This window comes from Panthera uncia, chromosome D2, assembly GCF_023721935.1.
Source record: "Panthera uncia isolate 11264 chromosome D2, Puncia_PCG_1.0, whole genome shotgun sequence".
NCBI classification, from domain to species: domain Eukaryota; kingdom Metazoa; phylum Chordata; class Mammalia; order Carnivora; family Felidae; genus Panthera; species Panthera uncia.
Window position 1 is genome coordinate 17312528 of NC_064818.1, and position 16315 is coordinate 17328842.

A 16315-nucleotide genomic window follows, 5' to 3' on the forward strand; every position below is an offset into this window, starting at 1 on the left:
GGGATCCTCTCTCTCTCTCTCTCCCTCTCTCTGCCCCTCCCCTACTCATGCTCGATCACAAAATAAATACGAACTCAAAACAAAATAAATAAAACATTAAAAAATAAGATTACAAAGACACTGGAGCCTACCCCAATAACCCCACTTCAAGTTACTCACTCGTTCCAAGACCTTACCTCCAAATATAGTCACATCCTGAGGTGGTGGGGGGATAGGATCTCAACGTGAATTTTCTGAAGGTGGAGGGAACATAAATGGAGGCTCCATAATGAGCCTCGGACACTATTTTTTTTATTTTTTTTAACGTTTATTTTTGAGACAGAGAGAGACAGAGCATGAACGGGGGAGGGTCAGAGAGAGAGGGAGACACAGAATCTGAAACAGGCTCCAGGCTCTGAGCCATCAGCACAGAGCCTGACGCGGGGCTTAAACTCATGAACCGCGAGATCATGACCTGAGCCGAAGTTGGACACTTAACCAACTGAGCCACCCAGGCGCCCCAAGCCTCGAACACTTTATTTTCCACTTCCTAAGACCTGACCCACGTGGCTTAATGATGTCGCTCTGTGGCTGTGCCCTGCCCACCCCCCACTGTTGCCCCCTACTGGAGAGACGCGGGCCATGCTCTCACCGGGTCTTGCTCCTGGCATGTGGCTGGGGGAGGGGAACACATAGGATGGAGAGGTGCTTAGCTGTCCCTCTTCTGAGGCCCCTGGCGCCACTCCCAGGATGTGTAATGTGCATGGAGAACTCAGCGTCTCTAGCGCGGATCGCCTCAGTTCCCCTGTTCAGTCGCCCTTCCCTCTGTGGCCCCCACGTGCCCACAAGCCCGCAGCAGAAACCACGCTGGCTGGTGGCTGGTGGCAGCCGCCGCCCCTGCCCGGGAGGGAGGCGCTCTTCACGACTCCCCTCTTCTTGGCAATCATCCCGCGTGAGCCGACTGTGCCCATTTCACGGCCCGGGTTAAATGACGCGCCTTGGGTGACAGAGGTGGTGTGAGGAACCACGCCCGCCCTCTGTCCCCTCAGCCCCCTCCGGCCACCGCCCTATCCCCCCACAGCTCTGCGCTTGGGCTCCACGCTCCCCTTTAACCACCCGCGGCCCCTGTCTCTTCACTGCTCTTGTGAGCAAACTGGACGAATGGCTTGGCTCATGGGAGCCTCAGTTTCCCCGATGGTGAAATGGGGGTGACAACTGCTTTGTGGGCGGTGAAGGTTAGAGGGGATTCGGAGGATGGCGCTTTGGTTCCAGGGCCTGGCAGGTCACAGCCAGGCTTCTTGGGGTCACCCCGTTCCACTTGCCTTTCTCGCTTCCCCTCAAGCTTTACTCTCTATCCTGAAACTCCCGCCCCGCGTGGCACCCGGCAGTGGTGTTCCGTCGATCGCGCACCTCGTCCGTGTCGAGCGCTGGTGCGGCCCCGGGCGGGCCTGCGGTGAGGAGCTCCGTGGAAGCAGGTGGACCGTCCACGCAAGGCGGGCTTGGGGGTGATGGGTTCCCGGAAGAGGCCGTGCCAGTGGCGGTCGAGAAACCTCTCCATCCCTCTCATCCCGAAGCACTTCTACAACATCCCCATTCTGCTTCCTTGCTCCCTGGACGATCTTCTGCCTCCTGCATTTCCCGTGTGGATCCAAGAGAGTGAGAAGTCGGTCAGAAAACCCCAGGCCCCTTGGCCCACAGGTCATAGGTTCAACCGGCGCTTGGACGTCCTGAGGACGAGGGGGCCTCCCTGCGGCCCTTCCTGGGCTCCCTCCCTCACCCGCCCGAGGCATTTATTACCTATTTTTTCTCAACACGAGTGCAAATTCAGTGACCGTGAGTCTCGGGTGCGTGGCTCACACAAGTCTGTCCCCAGGGGGCACCTCTTCTCACTCGGCCTTCAGCATCAGGGCGGGGGCCCAGGTCCAAGGTCAACGTCCGATTCTCCTCTGCTTCGCTCTGCCTCACACACTGTTTCCATGTGATGCTGCAGCAAGGAGACGAACCCCCCGAGGCTCAGAGATGGTCCCAGATCGCAGACGTAAGTCGCGAGTGTCATCTACACTGGGGTTCTTAGAATTCAGGGCATCCGGAAACTTCGGTGGGGCAAAAAATGACATCTTTATTTTCACAAACCTCCAGTTGAATTGGAGAACTCCAACTGAACCGAGAACTTTGTCACCAGTTAAAAAAAAAAAAAAAAGGAAGAAGAAGAAGATCACAGGGGCATCTGGCTGGCTCCGTCGGTAGAGCTTGTGAGTCTCGATCTTGGGTGTTGTAAGTTCGAGCCCCGTGTCGGGTGTCGAGATTACTTAAAAAAATAAAATCTTGAGGAAAAAAGATCACAGGTATTTTCATATTACATTCATTATTGCAGATTTTTGAAAATCGTGCTCATGCCCATCACGATTTTGAAATAACAGTAGCTACGAGATTAGAAGCCTCGTTATTTAATGCATTAAGAAGCACATATCACAAAACATTGTGATAACCGTGTCTCCGTCTAATTAGTCGTCTCTGTAATCCCAGGCCACGTGTTTTATTCATTTGAAAACCTCAGAAGAAACCCCACGTTGCCGGCAGACATCAGACACCAGGAGACCCAGAAGCCACCGCTCTCGAGGATGTAGGGACGCTGTGACCACATGGCCGTCCAGCTGTCCACAGGCCCCGCCTGTCCAGCTGCTTCCAGGACTCTTGCAGGGATGAGCAGTTCTCCCTTCCTGGTCCTCCTTGCCAGCAGAACCAATTTCCATGACTGAGGACAGCGGCCCTGGGATAGGACCATTGCTGGCTGACTAAGCACCTGAGTGCCCAGTTCTGCAGGGGTGGGGTGGGGTGGGGTGGTCACTGGGAAAGATGTGTCTTCTCCAAGGAGAGAAAGGAAGGGAAAGAGAAGGGAGAAAGGAAGGCAGGCAGGACAAAGAAGAAAGGAGGGAGGAAGTGGGGGGTGGGGGAAGAGAGAGAGAGAGAGAGAGAGAGAGAGAGATAAAGAGAGGGAGAGAAGGAAAGAAGGGGAGAAAGGAGAAAGAGCCTGGGTGGGAGGGGGGAGGCGGGCAGTCAGGCAGAAAGCAGTTCGTTTTGTTCACGACAACGTCAAGCCCCAGGATTGACCTAGAACCCTGTCACCTGTGGATTTCTTGTTATACAAGGTAACAAGTGTCTCTTTTAATCTAATCTGTATGTAACTAGGATTTCTCCCACCCAATCCAAAAAAGTGCTCTAACAGAGAATCTTCTGCAATTCAGCAGCAACACGACAGCTCATTTCTGAAAGTCCTTCGGTGACCCGCATCGGCCACTCCACGGTCTCACATCTTGACCCTCACCTGGTGACCCCTCCCCCAGGCAGTTGCTCACACAGCGGTGAGGCGGCCCGGCCAATAAAGAGACTCAGTCTTTATTCTCATGACTGTGTTCAAGGTCTGGTTCAAAGTCTGACTCCCCCGTGGGTGGAACCCGGGATGAGGACCACGGTGGTCCTTTCTGCAGCCCTGGCCCAGCAGGGCCCGGACCCCCAGGAGCTCAGGCAGGAGCCGACACGCCAATCTTTCTCATTACTGCTTTGAGACCCTACGGTTTTTTGGAAATGACGTACGTCATTTGCAGGCACACATAATACAGAAAATCAAGCATCTATACACTGTATTATTGGTAAATTAGTTAGGGATATTGGTAAATTGGTTTCGGGAGAGAATTTTCTTTCTTTCAGGTGCGTCCATAGACGGGAGAGAGCATAAAAGCTTTTATTTTGTTGGCTGAATGTTTTTTTAAGGTTTACTTATTTTTGAGCGAGTACAAGTGGGGAAAGGGCAGAGAGAGGGGGACAGAGGACCTGAAGTCGGATGCTCAACGGAGTGAACCACCCAGGCGCCCCCTGGCTGAATATATATGTATATTCTTTCAATGTGATTGCTGCAGAATCAAATAGCTGGGCCAAGTCACATACTTGATTATAAAAAATGTTGCAGATCTGGTCCTCTTGCTCCAGTCCAGAGCTCATAGAGCTCCCCTCCCCCTGGACCAGCCCAAACTCCTTCCAGAACATTCCAGAGGGCACAGCTGGCTGGACTACCCGGTCTCGGTCTCTGCAACGACCCCACTCAGAGGCTACAAAGCGTGCTGTCCTCTTTCCTGGCATTTAATGTTTCCTCCCCTCCTACGTCTTCGGGACTATCAGGACAACATAGTTTCTCAACAAATAACGAATAAGCTCTTCCCTGATGTCAAAGCAAGACCCCCGCCCCCAACCCCACCATTCCTAAAGGACTCTGAGGGATACTGCACAACTACGCTAACAGCTCTTTTTAAAAGACGGCAGGAGAACCAAGTTTTTGGTTGTCTCGAATAATGGAGAAAGGGGATGCAGAAATGTGGCTTCCAGAACATTAAAAAGACTCATCTGTCCAGCCTTTTCAGTGACTCCCCACACCCCCAATCGCAATCCAAATTGCTCAACAAAAAATCAGTCATTTCAGTGTTTTCTTGACATGCCGGTGGGGTTTTCCAAAGGTAGGTATTTCATTTTATTAAAAACAATTTTTAATGTTTACTTTTATAATTTATTTTTTTAATTTTTTAATGTTTTAATCTTTATTTTTGAGACCGAGAGAGGGAGAGAGAACGAGCGAGCAGGCAAGGGCAGAGAGAGAGGGAGATACAGAATCCGAAGCAGGCTCCAGGCTCCGAGCTGTCAGCACAGAGCCCGACCTGGGGGCTCGAACCCACAAATCGTGAGATCATGACCTGAGCCAAAGTTGAACGCTTAACTGGCTGAGCTCCCTGGGTACCCCAACGGTAGCTATGTTAAAAGACAGAAGGGAAAGGACCTCAGCCAGCCTCAGATGGCATTGAAGAGCCCCAGGAAAATGGTAAGCAGGTATATAGATTTAAAATACTATAGAAGCTGGGGTGCTTGGGTGGCTCAGTTGGTTAAGTGCCAGACTTCGGCTCAGGTCATGATCTCACAGTTCATGGGTTTGGGCCCCACGTCAGGTTCTGTGCTGACAGTTCAGAGCCTGGAGCCTGCTTTGGATTCTGTGTCTCCCTCTCTCTCCGCCCCTTCTTGGCTTACACTACTCTCTCTCTGTAAAATAAATAAACATTAAAAAAAATTTAAATGCTAAGAAGCTGTGAAAATATTTGCCCCCTGCACCCACCCCGGTTCGGTTTGGCATGCAGGCTCTAAGTGCCCAGGGCAGACTCCAGGTGAGCACTTAGAAGTGGCATGACCTTGAGCAGGTTATAGCCCTTGACCTTGAGGAGGTTAAGGGCTTCCAGCAGCAGCCTCTCTGACCAGCTGTAAGAGGCAGCCCATCACTCTGTCTCACAGGCTACTGTGAGCGACGAGAGTATGTTCCGGGGCACGGCTCAGGTCCTGGCAGGCACATCGGGAACATTCCACAGACAATAACAGTAACAGTAATTATTACAAATAAGAATAAACCCTGCGAGGGCGCAGCAGTAAAAAGTGAATGCGTTTTAGAAGTGTGATAGGAAATGGTCACTGAGCGGGGTCCCCAAAGCAGACAGACCGTCTTCCTGGTCCTCCCACGCTAGTCCCCTCCATCCTGTAAAGCCCGGGAATGACGTTAGCCACCAGCACAGAGCGTTATCTATAAAGTATCTTCTCTTTATTTAAGTTAAACAATTTTCGAGGATGGTTTCCATCTATAAAATGGACAAAGTACAAGCTCTGTACAGCAGTTCTTTTTAAAAATCAACTGGAAAAAAAATTACCAAACTATATTTTGAGTTTGCAAAACATACTCACAGATACCATCATTTTAGCGTTTATGAGGACGTAAGAAAAGACCACCACAGAGAAGACGACTCACTTTGCCACGCTTTGCTCAAAGGGCTCTTAGGAAAAGAATCCGTACTTGTAAAAACGGGAGAGGGTGGGATCGTCCCGATGACTAAAAAAATAACGCAACCACAGTAAGTCACTTTGGCACACTGTGTCATGTAAACATAGCTCACCTGTAGACACTGGTTCCCGCCCCGCCTGTGTCCCACAGCCTCGCGCGGGTACCCGACGCTCTCCCCAGGGGCCCACCTGGAGTCAAGACCAGCCTCTGAGGACACAGGTGTGCAGCGTCGGGCCGGCTAGGGCCTCCCTGCCCGCTGAAAGCACCTCTGGGTGCTCGGCAGGGGGCCAGAAAGGAAGACACAGGACAGTCACCCGGCCACGCCTCTACGCCTGAGCCCAGCGTCCCGGAGCAAACACGCGCAGGGCTTGTGCAGTGGAGGACAAAAGACCAGGAAGATCCCCTTTCCTAGAGGAACAGGCAGGGAAGAGAGTGGCACTTTGCAGAGCATCAACCCAGCGGAATCTTCTGGGGACACTTCTCACTCTGTGACTTCCCAGTCTGCCCAAAGGGGCCCGAGGAGGTGAATTTCTGATGCGCGCCCCACGATGCCTCAGCTTGTGGGTGGCCGGCCTCTTTGAGACGGGGCCTGGGTGTGGGCAGCAGGCAGGAGAGGGGAGAGGGAGGCAGTGGCCGCGAGAATGACCAAGGAGTCACTCTGTCCCTGCGTGCGGGGCCGCCGCAAAGGCAAGGAGGACTCTGCGGGGACACTGCCGGGTGCCTCTTCCTGGTAGTAGCTTTAGTTCCGGTCTTGTGGTTTATACCGACAGCTGCTTCCTAAAGCACAAGCCTCGTGTTCCATGCCCTCCGTGTCAACGGATCAGGCGTCTTTCGGTTTGTAGCTTTCCTAACGGTCGACCCAACGCCCATGACCGACAGCAGTCACCTGGGCCCGGGAGGGACAGTGTGGGCAGGCCAGATTCCAGAGCCCAGGGACCGTGGCCAGCCTGCCAGCTCGCCCAGACTCTCCCGATGAGTCCGGTGCTGGTCTCTGACAGCTTCCTGCCATCACCTACTGAGGGCTGTGGGAAGGGGTGGTTTTTTTTTGTCTGTTTTTGTTTTTGTTTTTTGTTTTTCCCTAAGAGAAAAGAAATTGGAATTTAAAAAGACCCAAAGCAACGTCTGCTAAAATAAGTAACCCATCCACGTTTACAGATACCGAGGGCACGAAATGTGGATCCCAACATTTGGCGGTGACTTCCGGGCTGAAAGCAACAGAGGCGCCCTGTGTAGGGCAGCCCCCCCCCCCCCGCCCCCCGCCCAGCGGCCCCCATAGCACCTGCTCACGAGGATGCTCCAGGGGGCAAGGGAGACCACCTCCTCCCTCCGGGACAGCCCCGTCCCTCTTCCTTCCGGCTGTGAACTGCTCTGTGGAGAATTTACAAGATGAGAACAACCTACAGAAACCATAGGGAACTGACCGTGCGTTCGTTCTATATACTTATATTTAGTGTCCCACTGTAGAAAAGTTCATACTCAGATACAGCAAGTACATCATGTGGAAGAGGGGGGGTCTGTGCTGGGAAGACAGCTGGGAATAGAGGAGTGGGGACAGGGGAATACGACGTAAACCTGCAAAGCGACGTGGTTCGCTGCTGTGGAAACCCGACGTGATTTCAATGGGATCAAACATGGAGATTTCGAGAGAGTTCTCCTCGTGGTGACGTAGCAACGACACCCCGTCCACCCTCCCTGCCCCCAACTCGTACGCGTTCGGGCCGCTTCTCCGCCGTCCCTGGGGGGTCGTCCGGGGCTTCCCCGGCCGGAACCGGGGGGGTGGGGGTGGGGCACCGGGGGGGCCGTGGCCTCGGAAAGGGGGCCCGGCTGTCTCCTGTGAGGGGAGGAGAGCCGTTGCTCTCTCCTGGCCTCTTCCGTGTCCGCCCAGGCCCCGCACCTCGCAGAAGTTCTCCGACTTTCAGACCGTGATGGAATACTGAGGTATATAGTTTCGCGGAAAGTTCAAGAAACATAATCAATAACGTGATCACCAAACTCAGCCCGACGGTGTAGGAGACAGGCCGGCGTGGCCTCCCCGGCTCTCCTACTGCTGCAGGTTGAGCGTGAACTTCCACTGCTGGGACAGGGCCGGGCTGCACACCTCCACGCTCAGGCCCCCGTTCTTGGCCGTGCGGCTGTCCAGGCACAGGTTGCTGCCCACGTGCCGCAGCTTGGAGTTGCCCTCGATCTGTTCCCACTTCTGCAGAAGACAGGAGAATGCCTTACAGTAAGGGCACGAACGGAACGGCACGAAACAGATCCTTTTGGCGGGGTCTTCTGGCTACATTAAAAACCCAAAGAACCAAGTATCTTTTTGGGGGGGGGTGGTCTCTGATCACGATGGATGGGAGTTACCAACGGGCCCCCCACAAAGCAGCCCCAGGTGCTGCGAAGCGCCCAGGAAAGAAACCTCCGCTCCCCCGCCTCGGTTTGCAACTCAAAGCCTCCTTTTCCAGGCCGCCGGGGACCGCTTCTCCTGTCCCGCCCTCTCCCTCCTGTGGCTGTGCCCTTGTCCAAGCACCAGCGCCCGGGCACCTGCTATCCTCAGTCATTACAAGGACTTGATGTAGGGACTCTGCATTCGTCCCCAAGAAGGCCTCATCTGATGATCCTTCACCTCAAGGAAGGAGCCCCAGGAAGCTGAGCCAGCTCAGAGGGGACCCCAATCGTGCCCCTGGTTACTGGAAGGCAGCCCTGCCCAGAGGGCATGGCCTGGGCACCTCCACACTCTCACGTAGGCCCTCCTGCTCGGCTGAGCCAGAGGAACCGTGTCAGGTGCAGCGAGAGGGAAAGAGATGCTTGAGTGGCCAGAGTATCACCTTGAGGAACCTGTTTCTGGACTGTCCGTTTTCTCTACTAGTCTGCGGGCTCCTTGGGGGCCGTGTGTGTGAGAAACTTGCCTCAGCCACACTAGAGTCTCCCAGCGCTCTGCCTGGCACAACCGAGTTCCAAATGGGGCACTTGGAGAGCACAGGGCAGAACGTCTTCTTACTCAAGTGTGCGCACCCTCCCCCCTACCAAAACTAAACCCAGCAACCAACCCGCCAACCTCAACCCACCAGCTAACCAAACTCAATCAGCCAGTCAATCAACTCACCAATCAATCAACTCATCAACCAACCAACCAACCAACCAAGTCAGGAGACAAAGCCCACAGCCTAAAGGAAAGGGAAGGAAAGGCAGGAAATCTGAGCCCCCCCACCCTGCTGTTTACCCCCATGTAGAAATCTCGAATGTTTGTTCTTTAAAAAAAAAAAAGTATCACACTTTTTTCTCCCCAAAGCTCTCCCTTCATTAACATAGTCTGTGATTCTAATTAATTTTTTATACTGTGTGCGCTAAAGCTCCTTTCCGTAAGTATTTTTGCAAATCCTTTTGACACCGTGGAATTGAATTTTCTTCCTCCTGCCTCCCTTTCCTCTCTGACTCTGCAAATGCACACACAACACGAGCACACAGACGTGCCTGGAAACCAAATGGTCCAAATGGCAGGACGGTGCGGCTTCAAGATAAATTTAGCTGAGAAGCCTCGTCTCAAATGGCACATGAACGAGGTGGGGAAGGAGGCAGAAGAGGCAGAGGGGAGCCCAGCTCCCTGGGAACCGACCTTCTGCACAGGGACCCTGGGATACGCATTCGCACGGCCCGCTAACCTGGAGTTTTTGCCAACAGTGAAATTCAGCGTGATCAGATGAACACGGGGGAGGTCATGGCTACCTGCCTGTCATCTCCTCCTTTCTGGCTCCCTGGCCGTCAGTCATTCCTCACGCAGGTTTCCTCCATTGTCATGGGAAGTGTGTATGCCCTGCCCACATCCCCGTGTCACTCTGAGTGGCCAAGAATCGGGTTTGACAAAGGACACGGAATGAATGGAATCTGATTTCCTTCTCTGGAGGGGCTCTGCCTGTCATGTGTCAAAACATCAGCTAAATGGAAGGTCTTTAAAAAAAGAACCCAACCCCAGCTGTGTCTCTGGCAGGCAGCGCCCTCCGCCCGGGCTCACGGGTCAGATTTCTGAGGCATCGAGGCTCTCCTGAAACAGCCCCCACATTTCCACGTGCCACGCAGCCCGAAGAGTCTGCAAGAATTTTCCATTTCCTGGTGTGAGCCTCTCGGGGGGTCAGTGACACTTCCTAAGACCTGGGACTACAGCAGGATCACCTGTCAACTCCTGAGACAAGACCAGCTCCCGCTAAAGTAGCTCCTCTAGAGGTTACGTGTCTGTTTTGTTCTGTTCTTTTAGGAGGTTTGGTGACCAGATAAAATCATCAGTTTGTCCCTTCTTTGTGCCTCCATGGACGCCCCTGCCCCGTGACACTCCATGGTAGCGTGGCTGCAGCCTGGGCGGGGGGCATCATGGAATCCTGGGTGCATCGATGCCCAACCAGCAGGACTGTGGGCGGCCCGGGTCCAGGGGACAGGGGCCTCCCCGTTGGGCAGTTGCGCTCGTGGACCAGGGGTACCGTGCACTCCTGAAACCGTGCCGTCAACACAGATGAACATTTGAGGACGGCAGATTGTGGGTAGACAGCCGTGCGGGGGAGGCACCCGCTGCTAAACCAGGGATTCCGCTGAGTAGAGGATGCGGGGACACCCAGCGGTCAGGCCAGCGGTGGCCAGAGGCAAGCGTTTCTCCGACAACGGGATCTAATAAGCAAGGGACCAGGTTTTGACCTCGGTCCTCCCAGGGGATCCTGGAGAGAAGATGCGGGTCTCAGCCTCCCCTTTTGTGAAGCTGGTGTTGAACTAGAAGCCCACTCAGGCTCCTGGCTCTGTGCCTCAGTTTCCCTACACCCATCTACCTGCGAAGAAGGGACTGTATGAAGACAAGCCCGCTCCACACGTTGGCATGTTGGAAGGGCCTTTTGCGGCTACGTTTCTATTTCTGACACTAGCCATTACCCCAGTCAAGAAAGGGCATGTCTCCATGTTACCCGCTGGGAGTATGTCCGAGAAAACCAGCTTCAAAGGCAAAAACATTCTAAACTGTTTGGAAAAATACATACGCATATATGTACATACACGTATATATGTGTGTGTATATATATACACACACGTATACACTTGAGAGTGTGCGTATAAGGTTTCATCCACTTGAACTTACGTAGCATTTTTGTAAGTTTAAAAAGCAAAGATATTTAACAAATAAGAACGTAAGTTTTCTTTAAAATATCCAGCGGCATGGAGAGAATGTGCCCCCACGTGCAGGGGGGTCTGATGAGGCGGCAAGTTACGGGGTTGCGGTCATCACGTCCAGCACTCAGACCCACACATCCGCGGCCACCACCGTCCGTTATCTCCTTGGTGCTCACCGACGTCACCAGATACTTTCAGGGTGCCCACAAACAAGCAGCTGCTACAGAGAAGCTTCTGGACAGGGGACCACCAGCCCTGCTTCCCTTGCACAGCACGGAGGGGAGGAAATGACCTGCCCCTACCACCATGCCCGGGCTAGAGAAGGCAAGGCGTTCAGAGACCTTCGGAGGAGCCGAGCATACAATCACGAAACAGATCGGTCAAGAAGTTACGGGGAGCCATAACCCAGGACGGGGCACTCATGGGAGAGCGGCCCACAGGGGGCAGAGGAGAGAAAGCACGCCATCCAGAGCCGGTGCCCACGGAGACCGAGGAGCCTTCGCAGCACTCGCACCCCGCACCCTGCAGAGACACGACGATCCCACGTTCGCCCAGCACGGGATTCGAGGGCAGCCGGCCACACACCGGGGGCTGCCCAGCAGGGTAGGGGGACGGCGGGCAGATCGCAGGAGCTGGAGTCCAGTAGGGCAGCCGGCACGGCAACAAACACGGCGTATGCGCTGCCGTCGAGGCCACGGAGGCGGCACCGGGAGGCCAGGCCGAGGGGCACGGGCACCCTACCTGTCTGCTGTCGTTTTCCCGGCAGCCCTGCAGCTTTATGACCGAGCCCGGCGTCCGGTCCACCACCGTCAGGCACAAGTCCATGTGTTTCACCGACTTCTCCTTCGTCAGGGCCCATTCCTGGAACGCAAAACTGCAGGTCAGGGGCGGGCCACGCGCGGGCCCGTGAGGGGACGGGGCCCCCAAAGGGAAAGGGTCACGCTGCGGAGCCGGGATGTGGAGCCCCCTGGGCCAACGCAGGGCCCACACGCGACTTTCCGCCTAAGGGCGGGTCCTCAGCTGGGGGTGTCCGGGGGTGCCTCCCGGCGCAGCACCAAGATTTTTGCAGACCGTCGTGGCAGCAGGGCTCCGAGAACGCCAGGAACCAAGATAAACAGTATTAACTATGTTAGCCCCAGACGCAAATCAGAGCACCGCGCTCATCTTCCACCCTTAAATGCGAGCTGGAGACACCGTGGCTCGTGCGTGGTTCCCACAAGACGGACGGTGCAGGGCCAACTCTTCCACCCACGTCGTTTTGGGGAAGGCTCTGCGCCCCCTGCAGGTGTGGTCTGGAAACAGCCTTTACGAATGCGGATTGTAACGTGTGAAAATTATAAATTACACAGGGCCAATCTAGGCAAAACGTACAGCGTGTAGCCTCACTCCTGGGCGGTGGGTGATTTAATGCTCAGGAAGGTCTGAGATCCCTGCGGCTGGGCCTATGTATTTACACACACACACACACACACACACACACACACACACACACACAGCACTAGTTATTCTGAGTACTCGATAAGACTGTCTCAAACGGCAGGAAGCCAGAGAATGGGGAAGAAGTGGGAGTGTGGCCACGGGCGGAAGGCTCCCGCAGGGCAGCAGGTGGGACAGGAGGAAGGTGGCTTCTGACCTCTGCTCTAGGGCGGGACCCTTTCGAAGGGGTAAACACCCAAATGAGCGCTCGGGATCCAGAAGCAGCAAGGCGTCTCCCGACGCAGAATTCTATCAGGACAGACCACCCGCGGCGTCATTTCTGCTGCCACAATACAGCCGTCCTCGCAATGACCCCACCGCACCCTGCAGCGACCCAGGTGCTCTCGCAGGGCCGGGCCCAGGGCGGTGAACAGACAGGCAGGGCCCCGACCCCGTGGGGCTGGTTCTCCAGCAGGGAGAACACATAACACACACGTGAATGTACCACGGCCACTTAGGCGCTATTAAGTGCTTTGGAGAAATTATTTTCCTTTTCTTCTAAGGGGACAGAGATGAGAGAGGGAATAAATTATCATTTTTTTAAAGTGTATTTATCGAGAGAGAGAGAGAATGAGTATCTCAAGCAGGCTCTGTGCAGCCAGTGCAGAGTCCAATGTGCGGCTCAAACTCACGAAGCGTGAGACCATGATACAAGCCAAAGTCAAGAGTCAGACGCTTAACTGATTGAGCCACCCAGGCACCCAGGGAATAAATGACCTTGTAAAGAAGCCTCACTATTCAACACCCAGGTCACCCTGGGACAAAAGGTGGGCCCCAGACAGGCAGCCCCCGCAGGGACCGGAAAAGCCGTTAGCCTGTTCTCCGGCTGCCTCGCTCCTAACAGGGAGGCCGACGGGGGCCAGTGCCCTCACTCCCCTTGGCTTCAACGTCCTCACCTTTTAACTAGTGTTTCTCAAAGTGTGCTCCATGAGGAATTCTATGAAGTTAGTTCCAGGTCAAATACATTTGGGAAACGGTGAGTTTGGGCCATGTTTCCCTCTGCAAATTCGGAAAGAAGTCTCTTAAAGGCTCTGAAAGTCCGAGGATAGAAGAAACTGCCCGGGCTGTTTTCCTTTGCGACTCTCGGGCTCGGGAGCTCGGAGCCCTGTCCCCACCTGTCCCCACCAGCGGCTCTTGGCAGTGAGCTCTGCAGAGCGCCCTCTGGGCCTCTGAGCGGCGACTGCAACCTTCCACGATGCCGTCACTCAACAGTCGGTGCTTCTCAAGTGCCAACAGGTGCTCAACGTCACCGGCACTTGAGGGCGTCACTCACGGCACAAAGGCCCCTGAGAAGGAGGACGTGCATGTGGTCTTTCGTCACGTGTCCAGCGAGGCTTGTGTGAAACAATGGCACCGAGACCCCCCCCCCCCCTAAGATTTTACATGGTTCCGGGAAGCAGGTGTCGAAAGCCGCTGGAAGGGCTGCAAACAGATACCCAGTTAAAGCTCACGTCTCGATGTTTCTACGAGCTTCTTGCCACTGTGCGCTTAATTATTTTAAAGCAGACTTTAGGCTGAATTTCAGAAAAACTAATTCAGCTGTGCAAACAACACAGCTAGTTGCCACTTTGTTCTTCTGTGTTGCATTTCAATGATCTGGATTTGTCAAATAAAGTTCATAAATATTTAAGGAACGCTTTTTTGAGCCGCTCCTCTTAAAAAAGCCTGGCCATTAATTTTCCCATTTCCTGTGTGTCTGCTGGGGCTCAGCCAGAAACCACATAACAAACCTTACTCTTCCAGAGCACGGGACCCTATTTTCAGTGAGGGAATGTTATCTACCCTCAGTTTTCACCCATGTGGCACACTCCTCAAGAAAGCATTACTTTGCGTCAGATCAGATGGGGCTCACTCGTGGCGGGTTTACGAGTCGGGTTCTCTGCGAGCGGCAGGCGTGAGCTCTGCCTTCCAGAACCACACTCGCCAGTATGGTGGGAAAAAGAAATTTTTTTAATCCTTTTTGAGACACACACACACACACACACACACACACACACACACACAGAGTGAAAGGGTGGGGGGAGGGCAGAGAGAGAGGGAGACACAGAATCCCAAACAGGCTCCAGGCTGTGGGCTGTCAGCATAGAGCCCAACGCGGGGCTCGAACCCATGAACCAAGAGATCGTGACCTGAGCCGGAGTGGGACGCTTAAGGGACTGAGCCACCCAGGCGCCCCGCCTCGGTTCAGTTAAACAGAGCAAATGCCTCACACCCTCGGTCGCATTAGCTACGTTCTGAGTGCTCTGTAGCTGCAAGGGGTCGGGGAGAACCGCACTGGACGGGGCGGGCTAGAACACCGTCCTCACTTTACAAAGCACAGCTGGACGGCACTGATCTAGAAGGCGGCTCTCTCTGGGCCTCAGGCCGGTCCACGGAGGAAGGTGTTCCCAGGCGTGTGGGTGAAAGTACACCACGTCGTCATACTGCCTCCCGGTCCCTCAGTGATGTGGCCTCTCCCTCGAGGAAACTCTTCACTGTGCAGCTGCTCCTTTAGAATCACCCGCCTCGGGAGCTTTCGAAAGTCCCAGTGCTCTGCGGCCCCAGGCCAAGTGAAATCCCAGGCTTTCTGGGGATGGGACCTGGCGTCGGTATTTCTTAAAAGCTTTCGGGGCTATTCCAGCACAAAACCACAGGAGGAGTGCTCAGAGCGAGTGGAAACCTGCTCCCTGGAGAGGCGGGGCTGTGTCCTCCCGTCTATAACATGGGGCAGCACCTGGCACAGCAGGTCCCCCGCAAATATCTGCTGAAAGGGAGGAAAAGTCACCCCGTGCGAGAACAGCAATGGTCTCACAACAGGAAAGGGGAAAAAAGAGTGGTAACGGGTTGGCTCCGCACAGGCCGTCACGTGTGTTTGTCACGACAGCCCCAGGCACGGCACCGGGGTCTGCTTTGCGCAGGCTCTGGGACAGGCCAAGGTCGGGGCTGGGCCACGGCACAGCACTGTTGCCTGTGTGCACAGCTGGGAGCAGCCATGTCTGGGGGGCCTCCTCCACTGTCCCCAACTACTTCCTCCCCCGAAGACGGTGCCCTGAGAGCAGCACGCCACCAGCGAGCTCCGATGCCTAGACATCAGGGGACTATAACCAGGACACCTCGGAGACTGAGAGGGGGAGCAATGAAAAATTTCACGGGGAGAAACAGGTGTAAACCGAGAACGTCCGGGCCAGGCCAGAGGAGTGTTCGTGGGCTGAGATACCAACATGCAGGCGGGATCTGGGGATCCAGAGCCACAGCCACCAGCCGTCACTGGTGGGGGTGATCACATGGGCCACTGAGTGGTCGAGAGCCAAGCACAGAGCCCGGGACAGAAGCTGGTGCCTGAGACACTGAGGGCAGGGTGGGCGGTGACGGGAAATCCTTCACGGCCAGCCGGCACACTTACTTTTAGAATGCCCTACAGAGGGGCACCCGGCTGGCTCAGTAGGCTAGGCCCCCGACTGGATTTCGGCTCAGGTCGTGATCTCACGGTCCGTGAGTTCGAGACCCGTGTCGGGCTCTGTGCTGATGGTGCGGAGCCTGCTTGGGTTTCTCTCTCTTCCCTGATTATGCTCTCTCTCTCTCTCAAAATAAGTAAAGAAATGTTAAAAAAATTACTTTCAGATGCTCTACAGAGTAAGACTTCTCACTGCCCAGGAGAGCTGCTAAAATATAAAGGACTGAGCCCTTTAACTTTCACTGGATCATCAGAACATCGCAAATGTGACAGAGGGGAACCCCAGGAATGAATTGGGGGGGGTGGTGAAGCCAAGGCGGAATTATAAAACGTCTAACAACAGGGATGGTAAATAACTCGAAGGCAAACTTTCAGCAGTTTCATCATGGCTTTGGACAGAAGCAGATAAAACCCCCGCCTGTCCCCGT

General features: G+C 54.6%; 1 protein-coding gene across 5 annotated transcripts in view; it reads right to left on the bottom strand.

Annotated features, from left to right (window-relative positions):
• Positions 1-5747: 5747 nt before the first annotated feature.
• Positions 5748-16315, bottom strand: part of GALNT2 (polypeptide N-acetylgalactosaminyltransferase 2) — a 191172-nt gene continuing 180604 nt past the window's right edge. For all 5 annotated transcript variants that reach the window (XM_049645047.1, XM_049645049.1, XM_049645050.1 and 2 more), the window contains 2 exons: positions 11720-11839; positions 5748-8042 (listed from right to left, as the gene is read on the bottom strand). In XM_049645047.1, coding sequence (XP_049501004.1) covers positions 7887-8042; positions 11720-11839 — 276 coding nt within the window. In that variant the 3' untranslated portion in view covers positions 5748-7886. The remainder of the gene's footprint in view (positions 8043-11719; positions 11840-16315) is intronic.